This window comes from Crocuta crocuta, unplaced genomic scaffold (assembly GCF_008692635.1).
Source record: "Crocuta crocuta isolate KB4526 unplaced genomic scaffold, BGI_CrCroc_1.0 scaffold16, whole genome shotgun sequence".
NCBI classification, from domain to species: Eukaryota; Metazoa; Chordata; class Mammalia; order Carnivora; family Hyaenidae; genus Crocuta; species Crocuta crocuta.
This window is the reverse complement of record NW_027531893.1, coordinates 8,558,084-8,572,545: the sequence shown is the minus strand read 5'-3', so window position 1 is coordinate 8,572,545 and position 14,462 is coordinate 8,558,084. Positions and strand designations below refer to the sequence as shown.

At 57.2% G+C, this 14,462-nt stretch overlaps 1 protein-coding gene across 1 annotated transcript in view; it reads right to left on the bottom strand.

The window, feature by feature from the left end:
• Positions 1 to 1,188: 1,188 nt before the first annotated feature.
• Positions 1,189 to 14,462, bottom strand: part of CIITA (class II major histocompatibility complex transactivator) — a 38,723-nt gene continuing 25,449 nt past the window's right edge. The window contains 12 exon segments of the mRNA XM_077773314.1: positions 1,189 to 1,854; positions 2,660 to 2,766; positions 3,448 to 3,531; positions 3,680 to 3,763; positions 6,061 to 6,147; positions 7,419 to 7,511; positions 8,036 to 8,116; positions 11,149 to 11,220; positions 11,941 to 12,099; positions 12,915 to 13,947; positions 13,950 to 14,192; positions 14,195 to 14,413. Of these exon segments, the coding sequence (XP_077629440.1) occupies positions 2,691 to 2,766; positions 3,448 to 3,531; positions 3,680 to 3,763; positions 6,061 to 6,147; positions 7,419 to 7,511; positions 8,036 to 8,116; positions 11,149 to 11,220; positions 11,941 to 12,099; positions 12,915 to 13,947; positions 13,950 to 14,192; positions 14,195 to 14,413 (2,231 nt within the window). The 3' untranslated portion in view covers positions 1,189 to 1,854; positions 2,660 to 2,690.

Here is a 14,462-nt window from a genome sequence, read left to right as displayed (position 1 = left end):
TATCCCTGGCGCAGTGATAAGCACTTCACGTGGGTCAGCTCATTTAATCAATGGCAGCTGTCATTCAAGTTCGAATGGCGAATAATCACAGCCTCTGACGGGAGTTGTGTCATCTCTGAACAGACGGAAAGCCGTGGGTATGACGGTGCCCTCCCCGCCCAGCTGAAGGGTGCCAGTTAGGACCCCTGCACTTGGTTGGGGGTTGGGGGGCTGGCTCAGTGCTCACCCCTGTGGCTGCACAAATGGGAGCCCCTGGACGGCACACAATCCACAAAGGCCAGGACCCCCAGAGAAGTGATCCCCAAGCTATTTAAAACCCAACCCTGGGGATGCCTGGGCAGTTCAGCCGGTTGAGCACCCGACTTCTGCTCAGGCCATGATTCACAGTTCGTGAGCCCAAGCCCCTGCATCAGCACAGATCGTGCGTAGGATCCTTTGTCTCCCCCGTCTCTGTCCCTCCCCTGCTCTCACCCTCTCTCTCAAAAATAAGCTAAAAAAAAAACATTAAAAATTAAAAGGAAACAAAAAACCAACGCCCCGTGTTCTCTGCAGCTGGGCCGAGAAAAAAAGGCATCCACCTCTTTGCAAGGACCGAATCCCTCCGACCTTCCTGACTCCCGCCTGCCTCCCCCAACAGTGAGAAACAGAGAGTTGGGCCCCAGGCTGAACACACAGGCTCCCACTGCCACCAGAAGAAAGCAGGCTTATCCTGAATCAGGACTTGCGACCAAGCGGGTCACACTCCCGCAAAAAAAGCAACAGGAGCCCAGCTGGCAGCACTCTGTGTAGACGGCAAAGCTTCCAGTCCCTTCCAGGCTCACCGCGGCCAAGGCAGGAGTGCAGGCTGACTGAGGAAGGGCTCCCAGCAGAGGGCAGAGAAAAACATCAGCTCTGTCAGGCTGATGGGGCCCCAACCTTACTGATCCCCANCCGCACCCCCGCCCCCCAGCCAGCACGGAGTGCCCAGGCCTTCAAATGCTGCCGCCTCAGTCTCCAAGCTGGCCCAGCTGGCACTGAGCTGTGCACCCCCCCCAGCCCAGCCCACAGGACAGACGTGTGAGCAGAGTAAACATGTGTGCTGTTTTCACCCGCTGCATTTTGGGGTAGTTTGTGATGCATTCAGACGACCGAACAGTGGGCACCCCGAAACGGCGATCATGGTATAAACTCAAGCCATGGGCACGCCCATGAGATGAAACAAGCCCTTTATACTGTAGTGAAAAAAATGACCCAAATAATGAAGGCCAAGAGGCAGGAGGTGTGGTTCCAGCCCAGCCCCCTCCCCCCACCATTAGTGCACGGTCAGCTCTTTCCAGCTCAAGTCCAGTGTGTCTGGCCAGGCCGAGCTTTGGCCTCGACAAAGTTAGTGCAAAACAGTGAGTCCGGCAGACAGAAAGCAGCTGCACAGAACCCCGGCCTGTCACAGGGCGTTCGGCAGGCGGGGCTGGCCGCTGGGACCCGCCAAGGTAGGAGAGCAGCGCAGAGAAGTGACTTCTCCCTAGGCTGACGGGCACCTGGGGAGGCAGACGTGGCCGCCTCCTCCGGCCTGGCCATGGCTGCCGGGAGCGTCCTGCAGGGAACGCCTCAGGGCTCCTGGGTGGACGGCGGCCACCACCAGTCCCGCCCCCATCTGTCAGGACAGGCATCAACCTGGGCCCCTCGGTAGCCTGGAGCCGGGCCTGGGTCCGTCCGCAGAGCAGGCCACGGGCCTTCCCACAGCTGGGTGGGGGCCGGCCCTGAGCCGGCAGGGCTGGGCGCCACAATGCTGAGGCTCACAGGCGGTGGCCCGAGAAGAACTGTGTCCACAGACCACCAGTTCAAGGTCCCGCGTGGTCAGCGTCCTCAGAGAACGTGCTGTGAGAGGCCAGAAGGAGTAGGTCAGAAAGCTTGGGGGAGCAGCTTGACCCTGGGTAGGGTGCTGTCAAGATTGAGGGGGCACCTGGGCGGCTCAGTCGGTTAAATGTCCGACTTTGGCTCAGGTCATGAGCTCACAGCTCATGAGTTTGAGCCCCGCNGGGGGGCGGGGGGGGGGAGTGGGTGGAGGGGCAGAGCTGGGTTTTAAAAAGAATGCTTCTCTCTGTGGTCTGTCCCCTGTCCCCGTTTCTGTCTCTGCCTCCTTCTTCCATTTTGGGTGATNCTCTCTGACCCTCCCCTGCTCACGTTGTCTCTCTCTCTCTCTGTCTCTCAAAAACAAATAAACCATTAAAATTTTTTTTTAAAAAAGAGTGGGGACAAGGTGGAGATGGAGGAGGGGGACATCACAGCTTGGGGGAGCGCAGAAGTGAGGGGACAGTCATTTGCACAAAAACTTGTAGACCAAATGCCTGTGAAGACATTGCAGGACAGCCAGCAGGCTGAAGCAGCCGGGGTGGCTTGGGGACCCCCAGAAACTCTTGTCAACGCTCAGGGCTGTGGGCCGTGGACTGCTGCCCCCACGCCCTGCCCCTGCCTCCCCGCGCCTCCCCACGCCTGGCCACAGGGAGGGTGCTCTGAGCCCAAGTCCCCAAAGCCTTTAAAGACCCCTCCACCAATTGCAGGGGGAGGCCCCAGGTGGTGCGGGGTAGAGCTCCCCCCTGCCACCCCTGTCGTCCCTTCTAGGGATCCTGACTGACGTCACAGCACACTGATCCCAGCAGCAGCTTTCCCCGCCCAAGCGCACCTCAGTCACTTTGTCCCGGGCATCGCGGGGATCACTTGAGGCTGATCCGCGGGTCCAGCTGCTGCAGGTGTTCATGGACGCCGAACGGGATGGTGGGCGTCCACATCCTGCAGGGGCATGGCAGGCAGGGGCCCGGTTAGAGCAGAGACGGGGGCCTGGAGTCCCCTCTGCAAGCCGCCCCCAATTCCCTCCTGCCACCCAGCCTAGACGCTGGGAGACTTCCCACCCGGCAGAACCAGACATGCGAGAGGGCGTGGGGACAGCAGATGTCTAGGAGCCCTGAGACCCCTTTCTTTACACCTGGTTCTGCTACCTACTTGCGGTGTGACCCCAAAAAGGTCAGTTAGCTTCTCTGGACCTCATTCTCCTCATCTGTAAAATGGGTCTTTTAGGATCTACCCTAGAAGATCGGAGTGATTATGTAGCTTAAGTGCCTTGGAAAAGCATAAAGTACTGATACTGGACATCAGACACCATGGTGACAAAACATTACATAAGTTTGAACCAAACTGCCCCATTTTCCAGGTCCAAAATAATAGAATACGAATGGCTTCATAACGTTCACCCGAATGCATTTAGCATTTTCAGGTACCAGGCACTGTTCTAAGTGCTTTATACACCTAGGTTAATTTAAACCTCAAAAAGCTGCTTGAGGGTAAATATTGTATCACTCCCATTTTACAGACAAAGAGACTGAGGCCAGGTCCCACTGAGGGCCACAGTGGGATTTGAGCTCAGGGCCCACAGGAGGGCTGGGGGCTCTCTGCCCGCCTGGGCCTGATACTTACTCCAGCGTCTCCATGTGAGGGCACTTTCTCAGGCTGGCGGCCAGCTGCTGGGCCCCTGCGGCTGTGAACTTGTTATACTGGACACTGGGGAGAGAAACCTGTCCTAGGGCCTGGCCCTCGGTCAGGGCCATCCAGCCCCAGACCTCCAGGATCCCAACAACCAGACCTCAGCCCGCAGCCCCGCCCCCCAAACCCTGGACCCGCCACCCACTGCCCAGGCTTCCGTACTCACTCCAAAACCCTTAGAGACACCATGTCTGGAAGCGCGTGTGCCAGGCTCTCGGCTCCCGTGTCACAGATGCAGTTATTATACAGGCTGCCAGAAACAGAGGGCAGGGCAGGGGGGGAGAGTGCCGTGAGGTCAGAGCCCATGGGGATCCACCCCCAGCCAGATTTCTGCCCCATTTTACGGAGGAGCAAACTGAGGCCCAGAGAGCTGAGGCTCCTCCTCCGGAGTCACACTGTGAGTCCAGAGAAGCAACACAGGATTTTAGTGGAAGTAGCTTCCTGGCTGAGACTTCCCAAGGTCAAATCCCAGCTTCGGGGCTTGCTGCCTGTGTGACCTTTGGCAAATGACTTAACTCCTCTGTGACTCAATTTGCTCCTCCATAAAACAGAAATGAGTAATTGTGGGGAGGCATAAATGAGTGGTTGATGCTACAATACCCAGAACAGGACGGGCGGTTGGAATGAACTTGATACTAGCTGTGGTTATTACTATGTCTAGGGCTGGGGGCGCTGAGGGTGATGTGAGTTACCGTGGATGGCGTGACTAGCTCTGGGGATCATAGCGGACAGGAAAACTCAGACCCACTGGGCCAGCTCGGGTTTCTGGGGCGTGCCCCCAGCTGGTAAACAACACGACAGGTGTCCCCGGTGACAACAGAAGCTGTACACTCATCAACAGTCGTTTTTTTAACAAGCCAGGTCTGCCTTGGTTCTCATTTCAAGGCCATGCCTTTGCCATGACTCGGCCTCAGGGCCAGACCGCAGAGATGCATGTAAAAGCAGCAGGTCTACACTGCAGCAAAGTGGATTCAGGCTAAGCTCCAGCATCCCCAGATGTCACAGCGTGGCCAGGTAGCGGGGGAGGAAACAGGCGGAGGCTTTGCAGTTTCTTCCTGGGGTGGGTCTTAGGACCCAGGAGATTCCCCGTCTGCCCAAAGACAGAGGATCCTTCCCATATTTCACTGATGCCAAGATGTGCAGGTTCATATCTGAATATCACTGAGATCAGGATGTGTTTGATAATCAATGTTTAATTAGCGGTGTCTTGTCCTCTAAATGGTGTCTTACAGTGGATGGCATCTTAGATTGCATAAAGTATGAGGTTTCATAAAGTGGCGGTCAGAGCAGAGATTGCCCCTCTGTGCCCCACCAAAAGCCCGCTTCTGACCTCCGAGGGCCTCCCTGCACAGTCTGGCCTCCCCTACCCCTCGCACCTCATCGCCCCCCCTCTGTCCCTCATTCCCTGCAGCCAGTCACAGTGGCCCTTTTGGCAAAGACTCGAACTCTTTCCTACCTCAAGTCCTTTGCATCTTCTGTTCCCTCCTTCTGGAATGCTTTTCCCTGAGCGCTTCCCACAGAAAGGGAAGGGTCTCCTGACCTCCTGGGTTGAATTCACTACTCCCATTGTACCCTCTCCGGCTCTTGTTTGTTCCCTTCCCAGCATGAGTCACCATTTTAAAATATTTTATTTGTACATATGCTGACTTACTGATTATGCATAAAGCCTGAGGGCAAGAGCCATATCTGCTTTGTTCATAAGTGTATCTCTAGTTCCTAGCGGAAGTTCTGACCCGTGGTTGATATCAGAGGTAATTAGATGCTCTGCACAACTCTAGGAAGGGCCAGTCCCATAGACTACAAGTTGCACAATACACAACTAAAACAGCTGCACATGGCAACACTGGCTGGAAGGATAAAGAACGGACGTGTCAATAACTAGATGAACCAGATACCATCTCCCCTGGGAATATGACTGTGGCTCTCTTAGGCAGGTGGTGAGGGCTGAAGAAGGAGCCGGAAGCTCCTCCCAGCCTGTTGAGAGAGGAGAGAGATGGCAAGGCTGAATGACTGGGGCTCTGGTTCAAGCCCCACCCCACCCCACCCCCCACCCCTTCTAACTCCCGGGGCCATCAGGGAGCCAGGCGGGAAGTAATCAAAAGCAAGTGGTGCTATGCCACGGTCCACCAGAAGGTGGCAGTGCAGGCACTGTGTGCGCCTCAAGAGCCAGCCAAGGCTGCCTTCTAGAAACCGGCACCCCGGGGAGCCCAGCAAAGGCTCAGACTTGCCAGCCCCTGGGGAGAAAGGACTAGTGTTGATTGTGCACCACAGCCAGGCACTTCGCCAAGCGCTGCCCATAGGCCGTTGGGATGGTACCCCTTTCCCAGATGAGCAAACATTCTCTGCATGAGTCAGCCGTTTGTCCGGTTGGCCAGGTGCTCTTTCCCCCAGGACCTGCGGTCCACTTGTTGGGGGCGGTGGCCTGACCCCGCTGCGGGGGCTGTGTTCATATGGACATTCGGGCGACCCCGCAGCACCTAGCTGCACAGCAACGCAAGCAGGAATTCCGGCCCTCCCCCAGCTGGCCAGCTCAGGGGCCCCACTCACCTCAGCCTGAGGAGGGACGCGGCCAGCGAGGGCAGGGCCTCGGCGAGCTTGCAGGCGCCAGCGTCGGTGATGTTATTCTGGGACAAGCTGTGGGGACAGGCGGGGCTCAGGGCCAGGCTTGCACGCCCCTTCCCGCGGGTGCCTCACAGGGTGGCCCCGAGCCCCGAACACATGTCCATCTACCTCGAGGACCGTCATGCGGAACAGGCTGCGGACAGCGCTGGGGACAATGTGTGCTCTTAATCAATCAATAAAGGGATAGTGTCCCGTCCTGTGGCTGAGTGGGAAGGGGGGGGCGCGGATGGAAGGAGAGAGAGATCACACTCCCCCCACACCTGTTGTAGGGTTTGAGACCATCCTCTCCCCTTCGCCCACAGCTCCACACAGGAAGTGAGCAAGTGTTCATTCAGTTTACTGGCGGGTCTGTTCTGTTCATTACTGATCCCTGGGCCAACAGTGCAAGTGACATAACAGGTGCTCAGTATTTAAGTGGGGGAGGAAGCGACAGAAAGAAAAGGTAGGGCAGGGAGGGGAGGAGGGGAGGGGCAGGGAGGAGATCCAGCTTCCCCACAGTGTTACCTAGAATCCTATAAATAACTCGGGAAGTCTCCGTGTCCCTACATCCAAGGAAACCCGGTAGTGAGTCCTGAGGCTGTCCCGGGTCTTCCTAGGCGGAGTGTGGATCCACTTGGATGACAGTTCCAGTAAACAACCATGTGGATTCCCCTACACTGTATCCATCCACTTCCCAAAACCCAGGACGGTTTTTTTTTTAAAATTAATATTTATGGGGCGCCTGGGTGACCCAGCTGGTTAAGCATCTGACTTCAGCTCAGGTCATGATCTCATGGTTGGTGAGTTGGAGCCCCACATCAGGCTCTCTGCTGTTAGCGGAGCCTGCTTCGGATCCTCTGTTCCCCCACCTCTCTGTCCCTCCCAACTCCCCCCCCCCAAATAAATACACATTAAAAAATTAATTAAAATAAAGATTCGCTATTTTGGTAATGTTTTGGTGACAGATCTTAGTCTGTTTTTCCTCTCTCACCGCCCCCTCCCCCCTAACATTTTCCCTCCCTACACATGAATTAGGTTCATCACTGCACTTCATAATGAGGGATTTGTTTGCTCACTTGATTACGAGGAGACCTCTGAGGTCAGGGGCTTTGGGAAGCGGGGTGTCCAGGACCTCCAATGGGGCCTACACATAGTAGGTGCTCCTGCGGCATTTGCTGATTAAATCAGCACACGCCTGAGCACACACATGATGGCATCCGGGAGCGAGTGAATGACCGAATGGCTGGGTGGAGAGAAAGAGCATGAAAGCCACACGCAGCAGGAAGGGCAGACCCAGCACTCACTTGAGGGTCTCCAGGGCCTTCAGCTGCGGGAAGGTGGCCGACAACAGCTCGACACCCTCATCCCCGATCTTGTTCTCGCTCAGCGAGTCCAGGCTGCAGGTGGCATCAGAGGGAGGGGCCATCAGCCAGTAGCCCCCTCCCACCCCCCACCCCTCCTTGGACACGCCACAGGCAGACTTTTGAGAGTGGGTCTTCATGCCCAGGGAGGGGGGTGTGTGCCAGCTGGCCAACCAGGGGACAAGCTTCTGACTCTCCAGGGAAGNCCTGAGCTTTGGCAGCTTCCTTAACCTCTTGAGACCACAGCTGTGCAAGGGGTTCCTGTTCCCCGACAACTGCCTCCCCGTGGGGATGCCGGGAACAGTATGTGAGACCGAGGATGGAAAAGAGTTTCACAAGATTCCACTTTTTTCTATTACTGGGGATTCTCATCGCTCCTCGCTTCCCCACAGTGGGGGCCTCTGGCCATTCACACCGGGCCGGCCGGGCGTACCGAGGAGGCAGCAGGAGAGAGGGAGGGACAGACAGAGGTAGCCCTTCTCCGCGCACCTTCCTCAGGGCCAGGCTTTGGGGTTATTGAAACCAGAGGTCGCAGGGGAGGTACCCGGCTCCATACTCACTCCAGATGCTGAAGGGAGGAGAAGGCCTCGAGGATCCTCACCAGTTTGGGAAAAGCCTGGGGGCCTGAGATGGGGCCCAGCCTAGGAGGCAAAGAGCAGAGGTAAGAGCCTGAAGCAGCCATAGCCCCTTAATCTGGCGCCAGGGTGGGGTGTAAACAGCACAGAAGGCCTGAGGTCTCATCCCCTTCCTGCCTCCCCAGGGCCTTCCCTCCCCTGACCCACACCCGGGGGCACCCAATCCCTTTCTTTCCAAAGCCCCCCACCCCCAACAGGCCAGCTGGGCTCCTGGCCTGGGGAAATGGTTCTCACACTCTGGCCTGAGGACCCACCCATCTTGAAAAACCACAGCTTACTTATTTGCCGTTACATTTTACTAACAGATAAAACCATTTGTTGAGTACTTATTACGTGCCAGGCACGCACTGGGTCCTTCACTCAGATTAGGTTTCATTTCACCCGCACAAGGACTGAGCTAAAGGCGCTTCTTAACCCCATGTAACAGATGGGGAAACCGAGGCACAGCGAGGTTACCTAATTCCCACAAGGTCTCACAGCCTGGCTCAACATCCACGCCCGACCTCCAAGGAATGAGAAACATAGAGCCACCAGATGGCTGTTTTGTTCTGCTTTTAAAATGCAATTAAGTGGGGGCACCTGGGTGGCTTAGTCGGTTAAGCGTCCGACTTTCGCTTAGGTCATGATCTCGCGGTTTGTGGGTTCAAGCCCCGCGTCGGGCTCTGTGCTGACTGCCTGCTCAGAGCCTGGAGCCTGTTTCAGTCTGTGACTCCCTCTCTCTCTGACCCTCCCCTGCTCACGCTGTCTCTCTCTCTCCTAGAAATAAATAAAAACATTAAAAAAAAAATACGGTTAAGTGTCCTCAATGTGAAGAAAGGTCTTTGATTCTGAAATGTCCTAAAATGTTCATTCCTTTTTTAAATTGTTTTTTTAAATGTTTATTTTCTGAGAGAGCACGAGTAGGGGAAAGGCAGAGAGAGAGAGGGAGACACAGAATCTGAGCTGTCAGCACAGAGCCCGACTCAGGGCTTGAACCCACGAACCGTGAGACCATGACCTGAGCCAAAGTTGGACCCTTAACTGACTGAGCCACCCAGGTGCCCCTAAAATGTTCATTTGTAGAGAAAATGTTTGCTTGTTTGAATGAACACACTTAATAAAGAAGAAACGATGGTGACTCCACGCAGTCGCTCAGATTTACCCTGAAAAATTCTCCATCTTTGAAACCTCAAAGTCTGGGAACCTTCCTCAATAAAAGGTCACGAGGTGAGAGTAGTCCAAATTCTGATTTGGACTCCAGGCGATACCGCTTGGCTCCCGTGGGGCCTTGTGGGCAAATCCCTTCACCTCCGGCTCCGTCTGCTCAGACTCAGCCCCCGTCTCAGGAGCTTGTTGGAAGGATTAGGGAATTCACGCATCAAATATCGATTACGAGTCTGCTGGGTACCAGGCCCGTAAGAGCCTGTCACAGAGAGAGCCGTGAACAAAACAGACAAAACTCCTGGCCCTCGTGGAGATGACAGTCCGGGGGAGCAAGACAGATAATCAAAGAAACCGGTAAATTATCTGGTGCAGAGATAGTAAGTAACACAGAGGAAAGTATGGCAGTGAGGGGGGGTGAAACTGTACTTTGACACATGGGAGTGAAAAGGCCCTGCTTGGCGGAAACCAGGAGGAAATGAGAAAGTCAGGGTGTGGGGGTTGCAGATTCCTGGGGGAAAGCATTGTGGGCAGAAGACACAGGCAGTGCAAAGGCCCAGCGGCTGGACGGTGCCTGGGGAGGTTGGAAGCCAGCAAGGAGGCCATAAGGCCGGAGTGGAGGGAGGGAGGGAGGGAGGCAGCCCAGGAAACTGAAGGGCGGAGACGTAAATGGCCGAGTCCCCCCCCAGAGCCCCTGAAGGGTCACTGAGCAGCTAAGCGGCCTCATCTCCGGGCCGATGGGGCCTGCATGCTACCTGGCACCGTGGCTGCCGGCCACACACCCGAAATAGTCCTTTCCTTCCTTCCTTCCTTCCTCAGAACTTTCTCGTGGCTTCTGGCCTCCAGGTGGCTAGTCTCCTGGTTCTGGGCTGTTCCACTTCACGGCTCTTGTTCCCCACAGCACAGTTTCAACCTCGAACTAGGGGCTTTTTACGCTGAAAATACTTCAAAGCCAGAAGGGGCCCTTGGTGATTGTTTTCATACATTTCCTCTTTTCAGCAACATTGCCAGCTCTGCACAAATGTGGCACCTTGTCTCTGTTCAAAACAAGAAAAGCTCGGCTTTTTCTGGGGTGCAGGGGAGCAAGACTTGGAGGGGCAGGCAGCTTGTGGCTGGCCAGCCGGGGGCCTTGGGCAAGTCGCTTAACCTCCCTTAGGCCTCAGTTTCCTCCCCTGTAACATGGGGAAGATCGTGACTACCTCCCAGATCACATCCAACATGCATTGAGGACACTGTAGGTGTTTAATAATTTCTTCCTAATCATTCGAGGTGAGTTTTAGGACCCTTACAAGGATCTAAAGGATCACACATGAATTTAGCTTCTGCCTCTGTTGGATCAAGAGCCAGAATGACCTGACGTTTGTAACTCTGGAGAGTGGACACCCTCTAGGCCTCAATGTTTTCATCTGTACAATGGGGACATAGTGACAATACCTGCATTCTGCACGGCCTCCCGACCTGGCTCGTTCCTACTCTGTCCTCAAGCTTCAAGCCTTCAGTCACCTTCCTTGCAAAGGCCCCTTGGACCTTCCCCCAAGTCTGTACTCCCAGCCCCTGAGCCACAGCCACAGATCACAGCGGGTCATAATTGTCTGTTTACACTAGACTGCAGCTGCATTGAGGACAGCAGCCAAGCTCAGTTGAGTATATCTGTCCAGTGAATGAACGGAAAGGAGCATGATCACCAGTAAATGGGCCACATAGCTTCACGCCCGAGAAACTGCAGCCCCAGACCCGACCAGCCAGGCTCCAGATGCCGGATGCCGGTGTCCGGAGGGGTGAGGCCAGAGGAAAGCAACGAGCTGGGGGACCCATCTCCATTCCGGTGGCACAGGCCCCGCTAATGCTAGATCTGAGATGCCTCGTGGGCACCCGAGACGATTCGCTCCCTTGCTTACGCGAACTCCAGCTTCTTTAGATCCCGGACCGCAGGGAGTTCTCCGGCCGTATCTTCTGAAGAACTTCTTGTCCTGGAGAGAGCAGGCGGGCAAGGTTAACAAGGAGCAGGCTCCTCGCCTGTCACTGAGCCCCTCAGTACCTCAAGATGCCTGCCTCCGTGTCCCCAAATTCCCCAGAAGGTCTCCCTTCCTGGGGGCTATTGTTGTCCTCTGTTAGAAACACCTCAGAGGGGATGCCTGGGTGGCTGAGTCGGTTAAGTGTCTGACTTCTGCTCAGATCATGATCTCACAGTTCCTAAGTTCAAGCCCTGCATCGGGCTCTCGGCTGTCAGCACAGAGCCCAGGGGAGATCCTCTGTCTCCCCCTCTCTCTCTCTCATAATTGATAAATAAATAAACATGAAAAAACCCCTCAGAATAGGACATTAGGAAGGCATTACTGTAGGTTTCGTGGAAAAGAGCCTCAGGGTAGGCGCTTACCAATACCCAGCCAGGAGAGCACATAGTAGGTGCTCAAACAATGGATGGTGACAGAATGAGAAAACATTCTGTCATTGTTTCCTCTGCCCCCTGGACCTCAGCGCTCTGCCATCCATAAAATGGGAACGATCTGGGCCTGGGGTGCCTAGAAAGGTAGCCACTGATATTCTGCTACCAGATGGAGAAGGCATCTCCGCATCTCTCTCTTAAAAGGGACTCTCTCTCGCTGGCTTTGGCTGAGAACTGTCCTGGCTTTTGTCTGTCCTCAGGCTTTTGTCTGTCCTGAGCCGCTCTCACGCGCCATCCTCCTCACCTCTGTATCTGTACGAGGTTGCCCAGATCTTCCACATCCTTCAGGGACTTGGCCTTGAAGGGCTCGATGGTGAACTTCTGCTCCACCGCCCGGAGCAGCTTGGCCTCCCCACGCTGCTGCAGAGACTCCCACAACCCCACCATGTCACTCAGCGCAGCCCTGTGGAGGAAAGGCCTCAGACCCAGGTACAAGGACCGGGCTAGACCATAACGGAGGGGCAGCTCCATGAAGGGACCTCCTACCTATTCAGATACTTGCTGTCCTCAGGTTCATCCCTACTTCCTCCAGGAAGCCCCCCATGACCCCTCCAGCTCTTATTGATTTCGCCTTTTTCTCCACTCTCCCAGTGGTTTTATTTCACCTTTTGCCTTGGCTACCGGGAAGCTCAGTGCTAAAATCGTGGCTAAACCACTACAAGATTCGAGACCTTACAGCTTGGGTAATGTATCTTTAGGCAGACGGTGGGAGAGATTCTCTGCAGTTTAGGCTGAAGTGATCAAACACATCACTGAAGGATTTAAAGGAGCCAAGTTAAGGAATCAAAGGGGTGGAGTATGATCAGATGTGAGTTCTGGGAAGATTGCTCTGATGGTTGAATATAAAGTGGAATGGAAAAGGAGGGCACGGAGGCGGGGAGGTCAAGGGGTGGCTGTGGCTTTAATCCAACCACGACAAAAGTGGTGGCTCGATGAGGGGATAGAGAGAAGAAAACAAATTTGAGCCCAGACCAGTCGTGGATTCTAAACGTGGCCCAGTGCCTGGCACATGGCAGGCCTTCAAATATTGGTCGAACAGGCTGCTCTTCAAGAGCTGCTATCCATCTCTGAGCCTTGACTTCCTCATCTTCAAAATGGAGGGAATCGCTCTGCCCCTGCCTGGCTATTGCGCGTACAAAACGAGACCCCACAGAGCCAGCACGGGGCACAGCTCCAGAACCATCAGCGGAAGCCCCCTCGCCCGTCCCCGGCCCCCACCTGAAACGGGTGACGCAGCTGAGTCCCACGAGGCTCCCCAGTCCAGAGGGGTCAATGCCAGTGCTGCAGAGGTCCAGGGAGAAGTCTCGGCCGGCCGCCTCCAAGGCGCTGCCCAGCACATAGGCGTTGGGGGGCGTGAGCCGGGTGCCCAGGAAGGAGAGGTGGGCGGGGAGCCCCTGCACCACGTGCTGCCAGAGCCCGGTGTCCAAAGTCTCGCGGGCACAGTGGAGCAGCTCCAGCAGCCGCCCGGCCGGCAGCGTCCCTGGCTGCAGCCGCCGCAGGTACCTGCTGAGCACCTTCTGCTTCCTGGCCGCCAGGGTGGCCGCCGCCGGCCCCACCAGGGCCCCGAGGCAGCGGCCGTGCGGCTGGAACAACAGCCCGGCCAGGAAGCGCGGCACGCCCTCCAGCCAGTTGTCATAGGGCCTCTTCTTCCTCGGGGTCAAGGCCAAGTACTGCGGCAGCTCCTTGTCCTTGATGTCGCTGCTCAGGGACAGCCACACGGCCCCCAGGAAGCACTGCAGCAGGAAGCTGGAGAAGGCCAGCTCCGTGTCCCCGGCCCCCGGGCTGGGCCGCACCAGGCCCTTGGCCACCGCCCAGGCCCTCACGTCCGCCGCCGGGAGCTGGCTGTCGGGCAGGGTGCCCCGGTGTCTGCGGCCCCGCTCCCAGGCCAGCCTGGCCAGCGCCGCCAGCGCCCCCGGGGGGCCCTCGCGGGCAGCAGGGCCCAGCAGGCCCACGTATAGGCCCGTGAGCGTGGAGGGCAGCTCCGCCTCGCCGCCCCGCGCCAGCAGGGCCTCGGACAGCTGGGACACGGCCCGGCACAACGTGGGGCTGTGGCTGTGGCTGAGGAGGAAGGGCTGCCGCCGGAGGCGTTCCAGGGCTTTCTCCCGGCACCCAGGGGCCCCTGCGTGCTCTAAGTAGCGCGTCAGGTAGGTCTCCGCCTGCTCGGCCGAGAAGCCAGTCACCTCGAACAGAGCGTCGGCCTTGCTCAGGCTCTGGGCCAGGCGGCCCCGGGGCCGGGCCGTGAGCAGCAGGNAAAGCGCCCCGCCAGCAGCCCGCGGACCGAGTGGGGCTCGCTGGACGCGGGCGCACACGCAGCGTGCAGGAGGCCGTCTTGGCCTTCGAGGCCCTCGAAGCCGTCGAGGATGAGCAGAACCCGGTCGGGCCTCCTCAAGATGTAGCTGAAGACCTCCTCGTCCGCCGGCAGCGGCTCCGGGCCCAGGGAGAAGAGCAGGTCCCGCAGGCGGTACGCGTCCCCCGCGCGGTCCAGGCAGTGGCAGGNCGCGGGGGGGCCCCGGCCACCAGCAGCACCTCGGCCAGGCCCCCGCGGGCCGGCTGCCGCTCCGCCCAGTCCGGGGTGGCCAGCTCCCTCTCCTGGCTCTTGCTGATGCTCCTCTCCAGCCGCGCCCTCACCAGCTCCACCTCCACCAGGATGTCTTCCGGGCCTGCGGGCTCAGCCTGGTACCGGTCCCGAAGGGAGCTGCGGAACTTCTCCACCCGCTCTGCAAAGGCCCAAGGGGGTGCGTGTGTTGGGGGGCAGGGTGCTCGGGG